This window comes from Cetorhinus maximus, chromosome 4 (assembly GCF_964194155.1).
Source record: "Cetorhinus maximus chromosome 4, sCetMax3.hap1.1, whole genome shotgun sequence".
NCBI lineage: Eukaryota > Metazoa > Chordata > Chondrichthyes > Lamniformes > Cetorhinidae > Cetorhinus > Cetorhinus maximus.
In genome coordinates, this window is record NC_135882.1 from 67,722,827 (window position 1) to 67,737,638 (window position 14,812).

Sequence of the window (14,812 nt, forward strand, 5' to 3'; positions counted from 1 at the left end):
GTGAGGAGCAGAGGAAGGCTCCAAGTTTCAGGCTTAGTGGTACGGAAGCTGCAGGAAGCAGATTCAAAGTGATATAGGCTCGTGAGAAGTCAGAAGGTCCAAAGAGGTGGCTGAAGGTCTGAAACTCTTTACTATAGGTATGTGCAGAAATGGTGCTCTGTTGGCACGGCTGAGTCAGTGAGAGAGAGTGCGTGGAAGGAAGTTTGAATGCATGTGGTGACCCAGGGGAGAGGAACATCGGAAGGAGAGTTCAAAATCCTGGAGGTGAACCCTTGTGGAAGGCGTTTGAGAGAAAACATCGGTTTGGGAGAAGATCCCAAAGCGAGTTCTTCGAGAGTGGAGATTGGAAATCCCATGTGTTAAAGGCGGAATTCAGTGAGGCTGGTTGGCTCACAGTGTGACAAGCGTCTCGAGTGAGTTGAGGAGAGGTCCATGTTTGGGGTGGCATCCGTCACTTGGTTTCAGAGTGTGATGTGTCTAACCATAGGTCACCTATTGGTTTGCATGGACTATGTACTTATTGTGAACATCAGAGTATAAGATAACTTTTGTAACTTGTGTCATCCTTACAAATCTGTGTATATTTGTAAAGATATAGTTGTGTGTGAAGGAGTAATATAATATAGTTCATCTTTTCTTGTTTAATAAATGTTTCATTCTTTTGTTAAAAGTTTATCAGCTGACTCATGTGGCTCTACTCAGCCACTTTTCTGAACAAAAAATAAAAGTTAGGAACTATCAAGCCAGGTTCCACCCTGGGATCATGTTTGTTCAGTTGTAACATCAGCTGGGATCATAACACCATCTATGGTTTAATTACCGCCTTGTTTAAGATTTCTTTCCATTTTCAATGCAAAAACTGTTTACTTGATTTGTACCAAATAATGTGTATTTTGAGCACTTACGCAACTACTAATTACTAATTAAATGTACTGTGGATCACATTAACTCCTACATTTCAATCAGTTAGTAAAATGTGATACTTATGATATGTGAATTAAATATAGCTGAGCAAATGTAATGCCATAGGATTTTCAACAAAACTTTAGGCCACGATTTTATGAGACTTGGTGGAAAGTGGAAGGTGGAACCAAAAGTGGCTGGTGATGGCCCTCCCACTCTGAATCCTGTTTCTGGAGGCATCTTGCACTCGTTAGTCAATTAACAGCCAGCAGGCAGGAAGGGTGGCCAACCATTCATCGGACAGAGGCGGGGATTGAGGCTGCATTGTCAGCTGATGCAGTTGGATGTGCTGGCGCCATGTATAAAGGGCTGACAGTACCGGAACACTACTTCAAAACATCTTTATTGACCATTCATCCCTACATCAACCTCTGACCATTCATTCCTGCATCAACTTCTGATCATTCATTCCTGCACCAGCCTCTGAGCATTCAGCCCATTAGCCTCGGAAGAACTCCTGGGGAAAGAAGTGCTTGTTTGCATGGAAAAAGGAAGATCCCTGGTGGCCCCATGTTTTAGCGATGACTCCATGCAAAAACTCCTGCAGACTACTCAGGGAAGGTGGGTGGTCTTCTTCCCCAGGGACAGAAGGAGGACATCTCCCTACCTAAGCAAGCAAGCCTGGATGGATGTCGCAGAGGAGGTCAGCAGCTGTGGGGCCGTCTAGAGAACTTGCCTTAGTGCCACAAGCACGCTAATGATCTTCTTCACTCCATGAAGGTGAGTAGGGGGGGTAGCAAATCGATTAATGTGAGGGCGCAGATGCTAAGGAGTAACAGCCCGCCATGTAGTTGGCGATGGGTAGAGACTGCAGCATCCCCGTGGAAAGAAATGACTGAAGCTTTGTCAAGGGACGTCAGCTTGGCACTGCCACCCTGTGCAAAGTGGTTCCAGAGTGGGCCAAGGCCACAGGCAGGCAAGTGGCCACAGAAGCAGCCGCTAGTATGCAAGCTGAATAGGGGTTCTGCCTGCTTTTGGAAGCTGATGAACTTTCTTGTTTTGTGTTCCTGCTGGAGAAGAAAGCCCAAAAACACTAAGGATAGGGCCTGGACTTGTGGCAGAGTCCCAATTATCACAATCCTGGAAGAGAGCTGCTGTCTTTGGATGACACCCACCCACCTCTGAGGAGGGGACCTCAGACGGTACAGCATCGCATCATTCCTCCGCACCGTCCAGCAGCATGCACTCTTTCACCTTGGCAGGTATGCGTTTGCAAGTAGATTCGGGTCACAACCTGCCATGAACGCCACACGCCTGCCTGACTAGCTTTTGGAGGCTATGACAGCTGAGGCAGACAGTTGGAGGCCTGTGGGAGGTTGGCCCATGCTGTTTCTCAGGTTGATTACGTGCCTCTGGAGTGCTCTGTAAGGTGGCAGATGCTGGAATTTCCACGTGAGGTGCATGAAGATATAGTGGAGTTTTCAGACGATATCCGCACCCTGGCTTGGCTAGAGCAGGAGTCTCCATCCAGTCTATAAGTGCTGCCATTTCCCTTTTAGCTGCATGCATGGCCGCCTCCACTAAAACATTGTCCACTCTTCAAGAGAAACACATTGAGCATCCCAGCCAGTGGAGGTATGCGCAGATCTGTATACCATCAATGGATCAATGGCAAGGTGAGAGGGGGACGAGGCTGGATTCTCCACTAGGTTCTCGTCCTTCTCAAGTTAGCAAGGAGGTAGAAATGTGCCTTGAAAAGGAGGAGGAACAGCTGACTTCTGCTTCTGGGAGCTCATCTCATGCTGCTGTTTTGGACTGCGGCTCCTCAGCTCTTCTGCCAGTGATACCAGTGCCTGAAGTTGCTGCGATGACAGAGGAACATCCTTGCCGTGTGCAGGAGACTGTCAGCATGCCGGGGCCTGCCAGGCCTCAGGTAGCCAAAGGACAACTGCCAAGCTTGTCTTAAGTCATGGGGCAGGAAGATCAGCAGCCTACCTCCACGTCAGCTGGCAGCAAAGGGGGAGCACCATGTAGGAGCACACATAAAAGAACTAAGTAAACTAGATGCATTTGGGCCTTATGGGTTATTAGATAGTTAATGTTTCTCTGCTTGTGTCTGATGATTTATGTAATAGAAGTCCTATTTGGTTTCTGCAACTTTCCATTTATTGTTGGTGGCTCTCTGGCAGTGCAGGAGTGGCATGGGTTGACCTAAGTTCTGGCTGGGGAAGACCCTTGCACGTGTGGTAATCTTTTGTACGTTGCAAGCACAAGATGGCAATGAGTAAGTGCAGGCTAGGAGCAGAGGTGAATGACATCAGTGTGGCTGGAAAGTGGATCTTTATTTTGTTGGATGGCTTGGTGGAAGGGTCATCTGAATCAAATATCGAGTGAGGTCTCCCAGGCCTCCCTTGCACCTATATCTTAATGCCCTCCATGTGGCCCCTCATGTAGATCGGGATGACATGGCTGATTATCAGCTTCCTTATCGTTATAATCTTCTGTGGGTGCCTTGTGCTCTAATTCCTCAGTGGACAGGGTCTCCCTCTGCAGCATCTGGTCACGTAAAGCGCAGCAGACCATCACAATCTGGGAGACCCTTGCTGGGGTGTATTGAAGTGTCCCATCAGAATGATCCAGGCACCTGAATCTCTTCTCAAGGAGGCCGATCGTCTGTTTGATGGGGGCTTGGGTTGCTGCGTTGTATCATTCCTCCTACTCTGTCCTAGGTTTCCTTACTGGTGTCAGCAGACATCTCTTCAATGGGTATCCCTTGTTGGCAAGAATCCATCTATGAAGGCATTCAGGGGCAAAGGGGTAAAAAGCTGTGGCACCTGGGAATGCCAGAGTATTTTTACATCGTAACTGTTCCCAGTGTAACAAGCATACACCTGCAGGACTCCTTGACAGTAGTTACAGTTGCACATTTATGAAATAAAATCCCTTCCTGTTGATGAAAGCCACCAGTGGGAGCCTTGATAGCCACTTTTGTGCAGTCTATGTGACTTTACACCTGGGGGAATCCAGCGATGGCACCGAATCCTCTGGCTCTCTGGGCTTCACTATTTGCATCAGTTCAGTAGTGTACGTATTGGCTGGTCCATCTGAAGAAAGTATTAGGCCCAACCTTGATGCAGTGATGTGTGGCTGACTGGGAGATGCCACACAAGTCTCCAGTGGGCCCCTGGAATGAGCTGGGTGCATAGAAATTGAGGGCCACAATGACCTTGATGTCCACTGTCATTGGGTGACCGCCAATGCAACCAGAGCTCACTTCCTCTGCCAGCATGGCACAAAGATTGGTCACGGTGTCTTAGGAGAGGCGCAGTCTCCAGTGACATTGCCTCTCTGACATCTACAGGCAGCGCATTCTTAGGCTGTATACCCTTGCTACAGGCTACCTTCTTCTCTGTGTGGCATTTGTCGTCAGTTCCCTCTGAGGCCTTCTGCTGCTTCCCCATCCCAAGGCTGTCCCTGTAGGTTGTCAGGAGATTGTTGCTGCCCTGATCCATGATCACGCATCTCCATACTTCTCAGGTTCTCCTTCACACTGGAGGACTCTTCTCCTAAAAGGCTGATGCCCCTTGTACTGGGACACTGCTGGTCTGAAGTGCTACTCTGTTAGTTGCTACTACAATACTGTGCACCCCACCTCCCTGTCAGGCATCTCTCAATGGATCCCCTGCCAGCAACTGAGCGCCACCAAGAAAGGCTCAACCCCGGATCAATGACTCCTCAACTGCCTCTCCTCTATGCTAAATGCTATGGCTGTGCTGCATCAGCCTTCCTATGACTCCATGGCTGTCAGCTGCAGCAATGACCTCAGCTGCCACCCTGCTGCTGCTCTTAAAAAGCCTGCCGAGGGTCCGATGTCTTGTGTCCCCTGTGCACTCCTCACAAAATTTGGAGGGGGCCATAAAATTGCTCTCTATTGGATCCTTAACGTCGTTAAATACCTCTAAATTGGCTCTTTCAAAAAGGCAAGTGCCATTCCCATGAGGGTTGTTGTCCGGCGCTATGAAATGTGGCTTCAGTGTCATGACATCAGTGGTTCACCCCAACGCCATCATGTGCAATTTAATGGCTACCCATGCCTCCGATGCTGTCCACTTCAGAGCTGTAAAATCCCAGCCAGAAACTTTGTAGTTAAGTGCCAATTCTGCTCTGCTGTAGCACTCTTGCCATTAAGGCATAAAGTTGTGATTTCAGCACATATGTAGAATTTAATCTGAGCTGAGGGAGTTCTTGTAGCACAGTGGGTAGCACCCTGCCTCTGAGCCAGAAGCTCTGGATTCAAGTCACACTCCAGGTCTTGACGGCCAAAGGAGGTGCGTTCATAATGTGGTTGTAAGTCCTTCCAACAATGCCAATGCCAAAGGTAAGAGTGGAAGAGTTTCCTGGTCAGCCATGTAATCAAAAGAAATTGGAGCCTCTACCATAGCTCCAAGCTACAACATTCATGTAAAAGTGTACGTTGCCACAGCAACTCAGACTCCCTGGTTGGCTCAGTTGGTTGGGCGGTCGACAGGGATCAGATTGGTGGCAATGGCATAGGGTTTGATTCCTGTTCTGGCTGGGGTGGATTTGGGACCTGCCTCCTTGTTCTACTTTGGAGATTGTGACCTGTAGGTCGGACCTGCCTTCGGACTGGGAACTCATGAAGAGGAAGAATCTTAGCTGATACTTCAGCGTAGATTGAATGAATGCTGCACATTTTTGAGGTGCCATCTTTTGGGTAGGACATTAAATCGTCTCCCAGCCTGTTCTCTTGGGCGGACATAAAAGTTCCATAGCACATTCAAAGGAGAGGAAGATGTTCTCCCGGTGTCTTAGCCATCACTGCTTCCTCAACTTAAACTATCAAAAACGGATTAATTAACTGTTCTTTCTGGGACCTTGCTGCAGATTGCAGCCATGTTTTTCTACATATCAACACTGACTATTTAATTAATTATTTGGCAGTATAATGCTTTGGTACTTTAAAAGTGCTATATAAATGCAAGTTCTTTCTGCATTAACATTCTAAAACAATCAAAGAAAATTTAAAAACCAGAGATTGGACTACTTGTACTGAATATTTACAATTTTTAGAAGGGTTAATCTAGATTCACAATCTTAATTAGTTTCCAAGCAAAATAAAGAGAAACAATTCACTCACATTAAATGATGCATGAAAACATACTGAAAATCCCACAAATAAATAATACAATAACATTTTAATCAATTTTAAACAGGTTACAGTTACACCAATACAGCTGAGCTTTAAACAAACAACAACGTCTGCAGAACTACAGCCTTAATTTTTCCCTCGTTGGGCAGGCTCAGTGGGAGCGGTCGGGAACCCGATCGCCGCCCGCAATCGGCTCTGCACTGCCATTTTACGCAGGTGGGCCAATTAAGGCCCACCCAGTGTAATATGCGAGGGGTAGTGCCTGTGTGGGCGGGGGAAGGAGAGAGAGTTGGGTCCAGCATGGAGCTGCCTCAGGGAGATTGAAGCGGTTTTTAAAAATGTAAATAAAAGCAATAAAAATTTAATGAATTATGTCCCCTGATGTGACTGTATCACATGAGATGGGACGTGTTTTTATTTTTCAGAAAAAGTTTTTATATAATCATTATTAGCTTTAGGAAACCTCATCCCGCTTGTGGATGAGGTTTCCTAAAAAATGTAAAGGCCGCTTGGCCTTTTCGCCTGCCCGCCAACCATTAGGTTGGACAGGCAGTGTAAAATTCATGTTAATTTCCTGTTAATGGCCTTAATAGGCCTATCAATTGTTGGCGAGTGTGCAGCCGACTCCAGCGCGCTCCCGGTGAGTGAAACAGCGCGAGAAGCAGGCCTGACGTCATTGTTCCGGCGTGTAGGGCCTGCCTCCGCACGCCAAATGTAAAATCCTGGTCTATGAAAACTGCAATAACTATGATGATTAGAACAGCTGATGTCAGTATGAGTAAAGTGTTAGATTTAAGATGAAGGGTTTTGATTTGAGTAGATCAGGAGAAACTATTTCCACTAGCAGGCGTATTAGTAATCCAGGAATATAGGTTTAAGATAATTGGCAAAAGAAACAGGCAGGGGAGATGAGGATATTTTTTTTATGCAGAGTTATGATGATCTGGAATGCACTGCCTGAAAAAGGGTGGTGGAAGCAGATTCAATAATAACTTTCAAAAGGGAATTGGATATATATAGAAAAGGAAAATTTTGCCGGGCTGTGGAGTCAAGCAGGGGAGTGGGGCAAATGATGGCATGATGGGCTATGTGCTGTAAGATTCTATGATCCTATGATTAAGCAACGATAAAATTTACTCACCCTTGCTCTGTGATCCACTCATTAACGTTTGAGACTATTAACTCACTTTCCTCATGGAACCGATTATTATCTCTTTGCGCAGCTTCCAAAGCCTCTTTCTGAGTTTCCAGCTGTGGGTGTAGATCAAAGAGGGAGACGAGTCTTTTAGAATGAAGCAGAGCTCAAAGTTAAGTAGTTTCCAGTATAACATTTAAATTTCCCCCGTGTATGCAGGTGTATCTTCCCAACGGCAATGGTATAGTCCACATTTCCTTCCTGCTTCCTAGTTAAGAACTTTAATTCAACTGCTAACAATTCCCCATATTTCAATGTACTCTGAATCAGGATTATTGCTGTCAATTTTTTTTGTACGTTAGATTAATTAGTTATGTGCATAAAGTAACAGAGCATTCAACGTTTAGATATAGTAGTCCTAATTCTTCCAATAAATGTGTTTCCTATAAACTAGGTAGGAAAAGATTTTCACTGCCTATTACTTTCACCAATGTGCCTATATATTTCACCTTGGCTAGTTTTGTTTTGATTTTGAAGAAAGATCACTATAATGTAAGCTACAACACTCATTAAAGAATAATCCAAGGTACGCTTCCTGTGAAGTTTTGAACCGATGGCAAGTATAAGAAAACATCAAAAACACGTACAATAGCACCAGCAACCAGAAGAAATAATCCAACAACAAGCCTGTAAGTCATTCCTGATCCCTTCAAGTTGGAGAGTTCTTTATGCTATTCCATATGTGTTCTGCTGCGCAAGGTTAGAACAGGGCATAGCTTGGGGCATGGTACTTGAAAATGGCAGCACTGGCACAAATCAGTCTTCCAAATCAACTGATGTCAGTGTTCTGCATGCAGCTGGCAGTCATCAGGTGCACATGCACACCCTTCTACCAAGATGGTATCTGGTACACTTCCTATTTATTGGAAATGTGTGCAGGCATCTTAGACACCATTTTCAAGCATCAGAAGGTTGTGCCAAGCCTAAAAAGCAAGCATTACGGAGTCCAATTTCTCCCTTATCTGTGTGTTCACTTCATGTCTTTGCCACCTAACTTTCCACTGCCATATTATTGTCAAAATTACTATGTCAATGTTTTTCAATTTTAAAGTCTTATGTCCACATTCATAAAAGAGACATGCATGTAAACATATCACTAACTGTGTAATCTGGCCACTCCCATAATTTTTTCAAAATGCTTTTTGAATGTTTTTTACAAAAACAGTATTTTTCCCACAGTAACTGAAATTTTGAAATCCAAAAAAGGATGTAAACAAAGTAAACATACTTATTTCACAAAATGATTATGTTTATTAAAGTTTTTTTGATATTTTCTCTAAAGTTTTTAAAGTTTACTAAATTTGGACTGTGCAGTCTAGATGTGCAGAGTCCTTATTTCTCAGGATACGTGAATTCTGCTCAGTTATTTTGTTCTGCAGAATATTTTTTCATTAGCTTTAAGATGTTTCTTCACTAAAAGTTTTTCAAAATAATATGAACAAAAGCAAAAGCTTAACTGATGTAAAATTCCGATCAGTGCTTTTTTAAAAAAAAAGGAAATAAAGCAGCTGTGGGTGTATGTGTGTGTGAGAGAGAAATAATTCAGTGTTCTGATTAAACACCAGTTTGAGCCTTGGCTTTGCCTTCTATCTACATGGGCTCAATATTCCAAAAGTACTTCATCTATAGCATTGAGTGCATATAATGAACTTGATGTACTGGACAGGTTTCTTACTTGAAACAGATAACGTTATTACAGAGCTCATTTAGAAGCTACATGCTTGAACCAGGTCCACAACTAGAAAAAACTCCACCCCTAAGATTACCCGCACTTAGGGCTCATTCGTCAGTACAATCACGTGACCCCTAAAGGCAGTAGGAAAGGTTATGCCTACAATCACTACAGTGCATTAGATGAAGGCTAGCAATCTGCCGGGCAGCATTAAACAGCTGATATGGGCAGTTAAAGTGGACAATGGGGTTTTAAGGTTGTGCATGCAAATAATTAGTTAGGAAAATGGGAGGGGCTGAGGGGGAGTGGCAGCTGGATGTCTTGTGGCGCAGTGGGTAGTGTCCCAGCCAGAAGCTCTGGGTTCAAGTCCCATTCCAGGACTTCATGGCCATGGAAGGTGCGTTTGTAACACAGCCGAACAGATTGATTGTCAACCTGCAAATCCTTCAAAAACATCTCTGGCACGTGGTAAGAGCTTGAGGGACTCATGACCAGCTATTCTTGAAGTGCAGCGGTGCCCTTCAAGCTATAGCTTCAGGCTAGTACAAAAATAAAATACCGTGGATCTGAAATAAAAACAGGAAGTGCTGGAAAAAAACAGCAGGTCTGCCACCATCTGTGGAGTGTGAAAGACAGTTAGCGCTTCGAGACCAATATGACTCTTCTTCGGAATTCTATCTTCCAATGTGACATTTAGGCCGGAATGTTTCCATGATGCTCGCAACGGGTTTTGTGGTGGGCGGGAGTGGAGAATCCAGCAGCAGGCCAAAAGTCGCAAATCCGCCATCGTAAAAGCAAGTCGCAATTCTCCCGACGGTGTGTTTATGGCAGGTCGGTTATTCCACTGACTAGTGGCCATTTACATTCATTAGCATGTCATGAATGCTCAGTAAAACAGCTGCTCGCTGGAATCTTGCCACATCTTCTAGTCTTCAGTCACACCAGAGGGAAATTATATCGACCTCAAATCCATTTGAAAAAGGGTGGCATGAACAAGTTGGACCTCAATGGGGAGGGAAGGCTGTGAAATGGCAGTGAGAGGGAAGGGCAAACACGATGGGGGCAACAGGGAGGGAAGGCGGTGGAATGGCGGTGATAGGGAAGGGCAAACACGATGGGGGAGATGAGGAGGGGAAGCTGTAGAATGGCAGTGAGAAGGAAGGGTGAACACAATGGGGACAATGGGAGGGGAAGCTGTGGAATGGCAGTGAGAGGGAAGGGTGAACACGATGGGGACAATGGGAGGGGAAGCTGTGGAATGGCAGTGAGAGGGAAGGGTGAACACGATGGGGACAATGGGAGGGGAAGCTGTGGAATGGCAGTGAGAGGGAAGGGTGAACACGATGGGGGAAATGAGGAGGGAAGGCTGTAGAATGGCAGTGAGAAGGAAGGGTGAAACGATGGGGACAATGGGGGGGGAAGCTGTGGAATGGCAGTGAGAGGAAAGGGCAAACATGATTGGAGCCTTTCTGGGGTTGCCCTCTAACCTCTTGTTGCCGGAGTGAGCAGGAATCTGCTTAGAAAGAAAGGAGGAATGCTCCTTGCAACAAAAGCCACTTAAAGCCAAAGGCTTCACTAGCATTGTTAAAGGGCAACTCAGACTCAGTGGCTTCATATCGCAGTCGCTGAATCTCATGTGTAACACATAGGAATGTAGAATTTTGGAGTGCAGGCAATAGTGAAGGAGGCACAGTTATATCATATATGGCATTCCATCAATGAAGGCCTGTCACCTGTTCACCAGATTTGACACTCCTAATGGGCCAAAGAGCACCCGCTCATTGACCATGAGCAACTGAATGGTCATTAATATGCTACATCAGAGATTGGAGCACAGAGCTAGGTTGAGTCACTCATCTCACTTAAACTTTAGCATCCCACGCAGGGCTCTAGATGTTACATATCTGCGATGCCATCTTGGTCACCTCGATGTGTGTGCTACTGTCTCAGGGACAAGACAACATCAGCCACCATGCAAGTAGGGCAGGAAGAACTATGGGCTCTTACAGTTTCTAAACGTGTCATATTCTGAGCTTCGCTTTTCTGCCCCTTGAATCATTAACATCTTCAATGTTTTCTTTCAGAGAGAAGACAAAAGCACATATGGATCCAGGGCTCAATGCTGCCTTTGTCACAGTCCTAATGCAATGGAGGAGGCAAAGGTGGGAGAGGTGACTCTGCGCACAGCTTCAGCAGGAGGGACATTGTCAACTGGAGCCACAGCTTGAACAGGAGGATCAGGAGGAGAGACCTAGACAATGGGGGTGGCTCGCGAGACCAAGAGTCTCCTATTTACAAATGAGTAAGAGGCAATGCCGTGCACGTCTGCGCTTGTCCCGAGCTCTGGTACATCACATATGCCACATTCTTCATGAAGACCTGACGCCACATGGAATTGGAGAGTATCCCCTGCAGTGGCTCTGAAGATGACCGCTGCACTCAATTTCTTGGCCTCTGGTTCTTTCCAAGGATCAACAGGCGACCTGTGCGGCATCTCTCAGTCTGCAACACATTGATGCATAAAGGAGGTCACAGACGCCCTTTACAGGAAGGCCCATCATTATGTCAGGTTTGCTCTGGACGAAGATAGCCAGGCTGAGAGATTCACCAGCTTCGTTGCCATCTCAGGCTCCCCAAGAGTGCACGCTGCAATAGACTGCACCCATGTGGCTATACAGGCTCTGTGGCAGCAGGGCCTAATGCTTATAAACCGCAAGGACTATCATTCCATCAATGTACAACTGGTGTGTGATCACTGGAAGCATATACTGCACGTTTGTGCACAGTACCCTGGGAGTTGCCATGACTTCTAAATCCTGGGTCACTCCCAAGTGCCTGAGATTTTCGAGGAGCAACTACGTCCGCAGGGATGGCTGCTTGGGGATAAGGGGTACCCACTGAAACACTGGCTAATGACACCAGTGGGTCGCCCTCACAGTCCTTCTGAGGAGCGGTACAATGCTGCTTACAGCTCCACACGCTCCCTTATACAGCAGACCATAGGACTCTGAATATGCATTTCAGATGCTTGGACCGCTCAGGTGGCTCACTCCAATGCGCTCCCGACAGGGTTTCCCACATCATCGTAGTGTGTTGCGCCCTTCACAATCTGGATGTGCAAAAATGTGAACCCCCTGCAAGAGGATTACTAGGAGGAGGATGAGAGCTCATTGGAGGATGAAAGTCTGGAGGCCCAAGAACCTCAGGAGACTGCTCAGGGTCAGTTTGAGCGCGATCACGCCATGGAAAAAGGAAGACGTGGGAGACATGCCCGTGATACGTTAATCGCTGACAGGTTCCAGGAAGAGAAAAGTCAAGTGAGGGAATATGGCCACATCTCTCCTAGTCCTCAATGCCATTTTCTTCCAACTCAGGGGATGTCCACTCACTTGCAGCAAAACGAGTCCTGCATTCATACTTGCCTTATGAATCACCAGGCCATGATCTTTAGTCCATAGGGCCCTGTGAGTGAGCTCATTCTGGGAATTGAGAGTCCACTTAGGAACAAGAATGATGCAAGAGAATAAATGAAGCCTTCGCCACCATCTAATGATGCAAACACTGCTGCTGTTGAGATGTGGATATGACTAGGGATCTCCTCTTCCTGTGCATGTCTTTTCTTCTGACACTACCACTGAGGAAACACAAATGCCGCTAGAATATCAATGCTGATGAGCTGCCCTTGCTCAATGGTGTTCTTTGAGGAAGAAGGGTTAGAAATGCTTACATCACACATTTCCAATAAAGGTTTAAACAGATCTCCCTGACATCACACAAGTCATGCGTTCAACTGAGGTTGACATCACAGGAATGTGAATATCACAGTGGGACACTTTCACTGAATGGGAGGAAGGCTAAACCTCGAAATAAGGATTCCAAAGTACAAAATCACATCGCCTTCAGTTGATAGGAACATTCACATAACCATTAAATGTAGACATGCAATATATTTATGTCCAGCACACCCATGACCCAAAAGTGCCGTCAATTTTTCTTAACTTTCCTAACTGTAGCGCTATGCCTGGGTGCAGCCCCGACATCCCAGCAGAGGTGGAGGTAGCCAGCTGACTGCTACGTCTTGATGTCTGTGATGACCTTGGCTGACGTCCTCTGGTGGCCCGGGGCCTGGAGAGCCCTAGCCTGATAAGGATCACCTGCTCAGGGCAAAAGCGTCCTCAGCGGCCTGAGAAGTTGGGAGTGGATAGGGTCAAAGGAAGAGGGGGCTATGAGCGGCTGTACACCCTTGAACTGTCCTGAGAGGAAACCCCCAGAGTGCCCAGCTGATGCTCATCCTCCCTGTGAGTGCCTGAGAGCCAGCCTTCCCATGGTGACTTCGAGTTACTCGCCCGACGGAGCCACAACATCAGACAGAATGTGGACGGGCTCCTCCATCATTCGCTCTAGTCTGCTGAGTGACTGCCGAATCCCTCTGAGTGCTGGAGACCTGGGCTGTCCCTGCCTCCAACTGCTGTGGGGAGATGTAAATGAGGTTTTCCCCAGAAAGTGAGCACGAGCCTAATCTACAGCTGTGCCCCACCGACCTGTGTGTCTCTGAGCTGGCGGAGGGTGCGTGAGAGTGCTGTGACAATTCTTACAGAGTTTCCTCCTCGGATGAAGTCTCGGGGCTCACACTGGTGGTGCTGGACTGGTTTCAGGGCCTCGATCTGGTGGTGCCTAGAAAATAGAATTTCAGTTAATGAGCATGAGCTAGATAAGAATGCATGTGAATTACTGTGAATGTCAGGATTTGATGAAGTGATGGAGCTGTGATCTGTGCTAAGTTGCTGGGAGAGGCCGATTTCCCCTTCCCCACAGGAGCGATCCCTGTCTTCCCCAGCCAGCTTGGCTGCAACCTCCTCAAACTCAGTGAGGGTAATGATGTTGGCTGTCCCTCCCCCAGTCTGCGTTCTCTTGTGCCTGTTGTGCACCATCTTAACCTGTATAAAGAAGAAAGAAAGACATGTGATGAGAAGGGATGGAGCAAAGGTTGGGTGAGATGCATGCCCCCTGTGTGTGGTGAGCCCTCCCCAGAAGGGCCAGAGGATGGAGTGTGAGCATCATGATAGATGAGATAGTGGTGATGTGAAAGTCTCGGTGAGAGAGTGTTGATATGTGTCCCCCTTAATAGTTGCATGAGACCCCTGAAAAGAGTAGCCATTTGAGTGCATGATGCCATCATGAGAGTTTGGTATTGGAAGGTGTTGAAAGATGACTTAGCCTGGCAGAGCGGATGAGATCATTCATCCTCTTCCTGCACTGGGTGGCATTTAGGGCACGGTTGCCAGCTGCGCTGACCCACCCTGCAGCGATCTCCCAGGCCGGAGAGGTGAGGCTGCTGCACTTCCTGCAGCCATCCCTGGGATAGAGCACTTGCCTGTGAGTTGCACCCCTCTGATCAAGGCCTGGAGGGCCTGGTGCATGAAGTAGGGTGCTGCCTTCCTGTTCAGGCTCTCGACCTTCCTCGTCTGGCTGCCAGACATCTCTGGTGGGCTGGAGAGAGTGAGATTGTGTGTTGGACTGGCCTTTAAATATGGCGCCCCGGACCTTCGAACCCACCAGCAGACTTCGGGCGGACAAATCAGCTCTGACCCGCCAGGTGATTCGGACTGATATGCGCCTCTCCCATAATTAATGAGGTTCCAAGCGCAGGATCAGGTGCAAGCTGCCGCCATTATGGACAGCATGCTGGGCGCTGCCAAAACCGCCTGCCACTGCACTTAGTTTCATTATGGGAAAATTCCTCCCTTAGAGTCATGTTGGATTTGAAACGTTAACTCTGTTTCTCCACGGATGCTGCCAGACCAGTTGAGTTTTTCCAGCTGTTTCTGTTATATTTGCTTCAGGCAAATTTTTCCAGGAGAAACTTTTTCCA

The 14,812-nt window shown here is 46.9% G+C and overlaps 1 protein-coding gene across 4 annotated transcripts in view; it reads right to left on the reverse strand.

Annotated features, from left to right (window-relative positions):
- LOC144679671 (uncharacterized) overlaps positions 1–14,812 on the reverse strand; it is a 665,324-nt gene that overhangs the window by 71,434 nt on the left and 579,078 nt on the right. For all 4 annotated transcript variants that reach the window (XM_078540272.1, XM_078540271.1, XM_078540274.1 and 1 more), the window contains one exon: positions 7,215–7,324. In XM_078540272.1, coding sequence (XP_078396398.1) covers positions 7,215–7,324 — 110 coding nt within the window. The remainder of the gene's footprint in view (positions 1–7,214; positions 7,325–14,812) is intronic.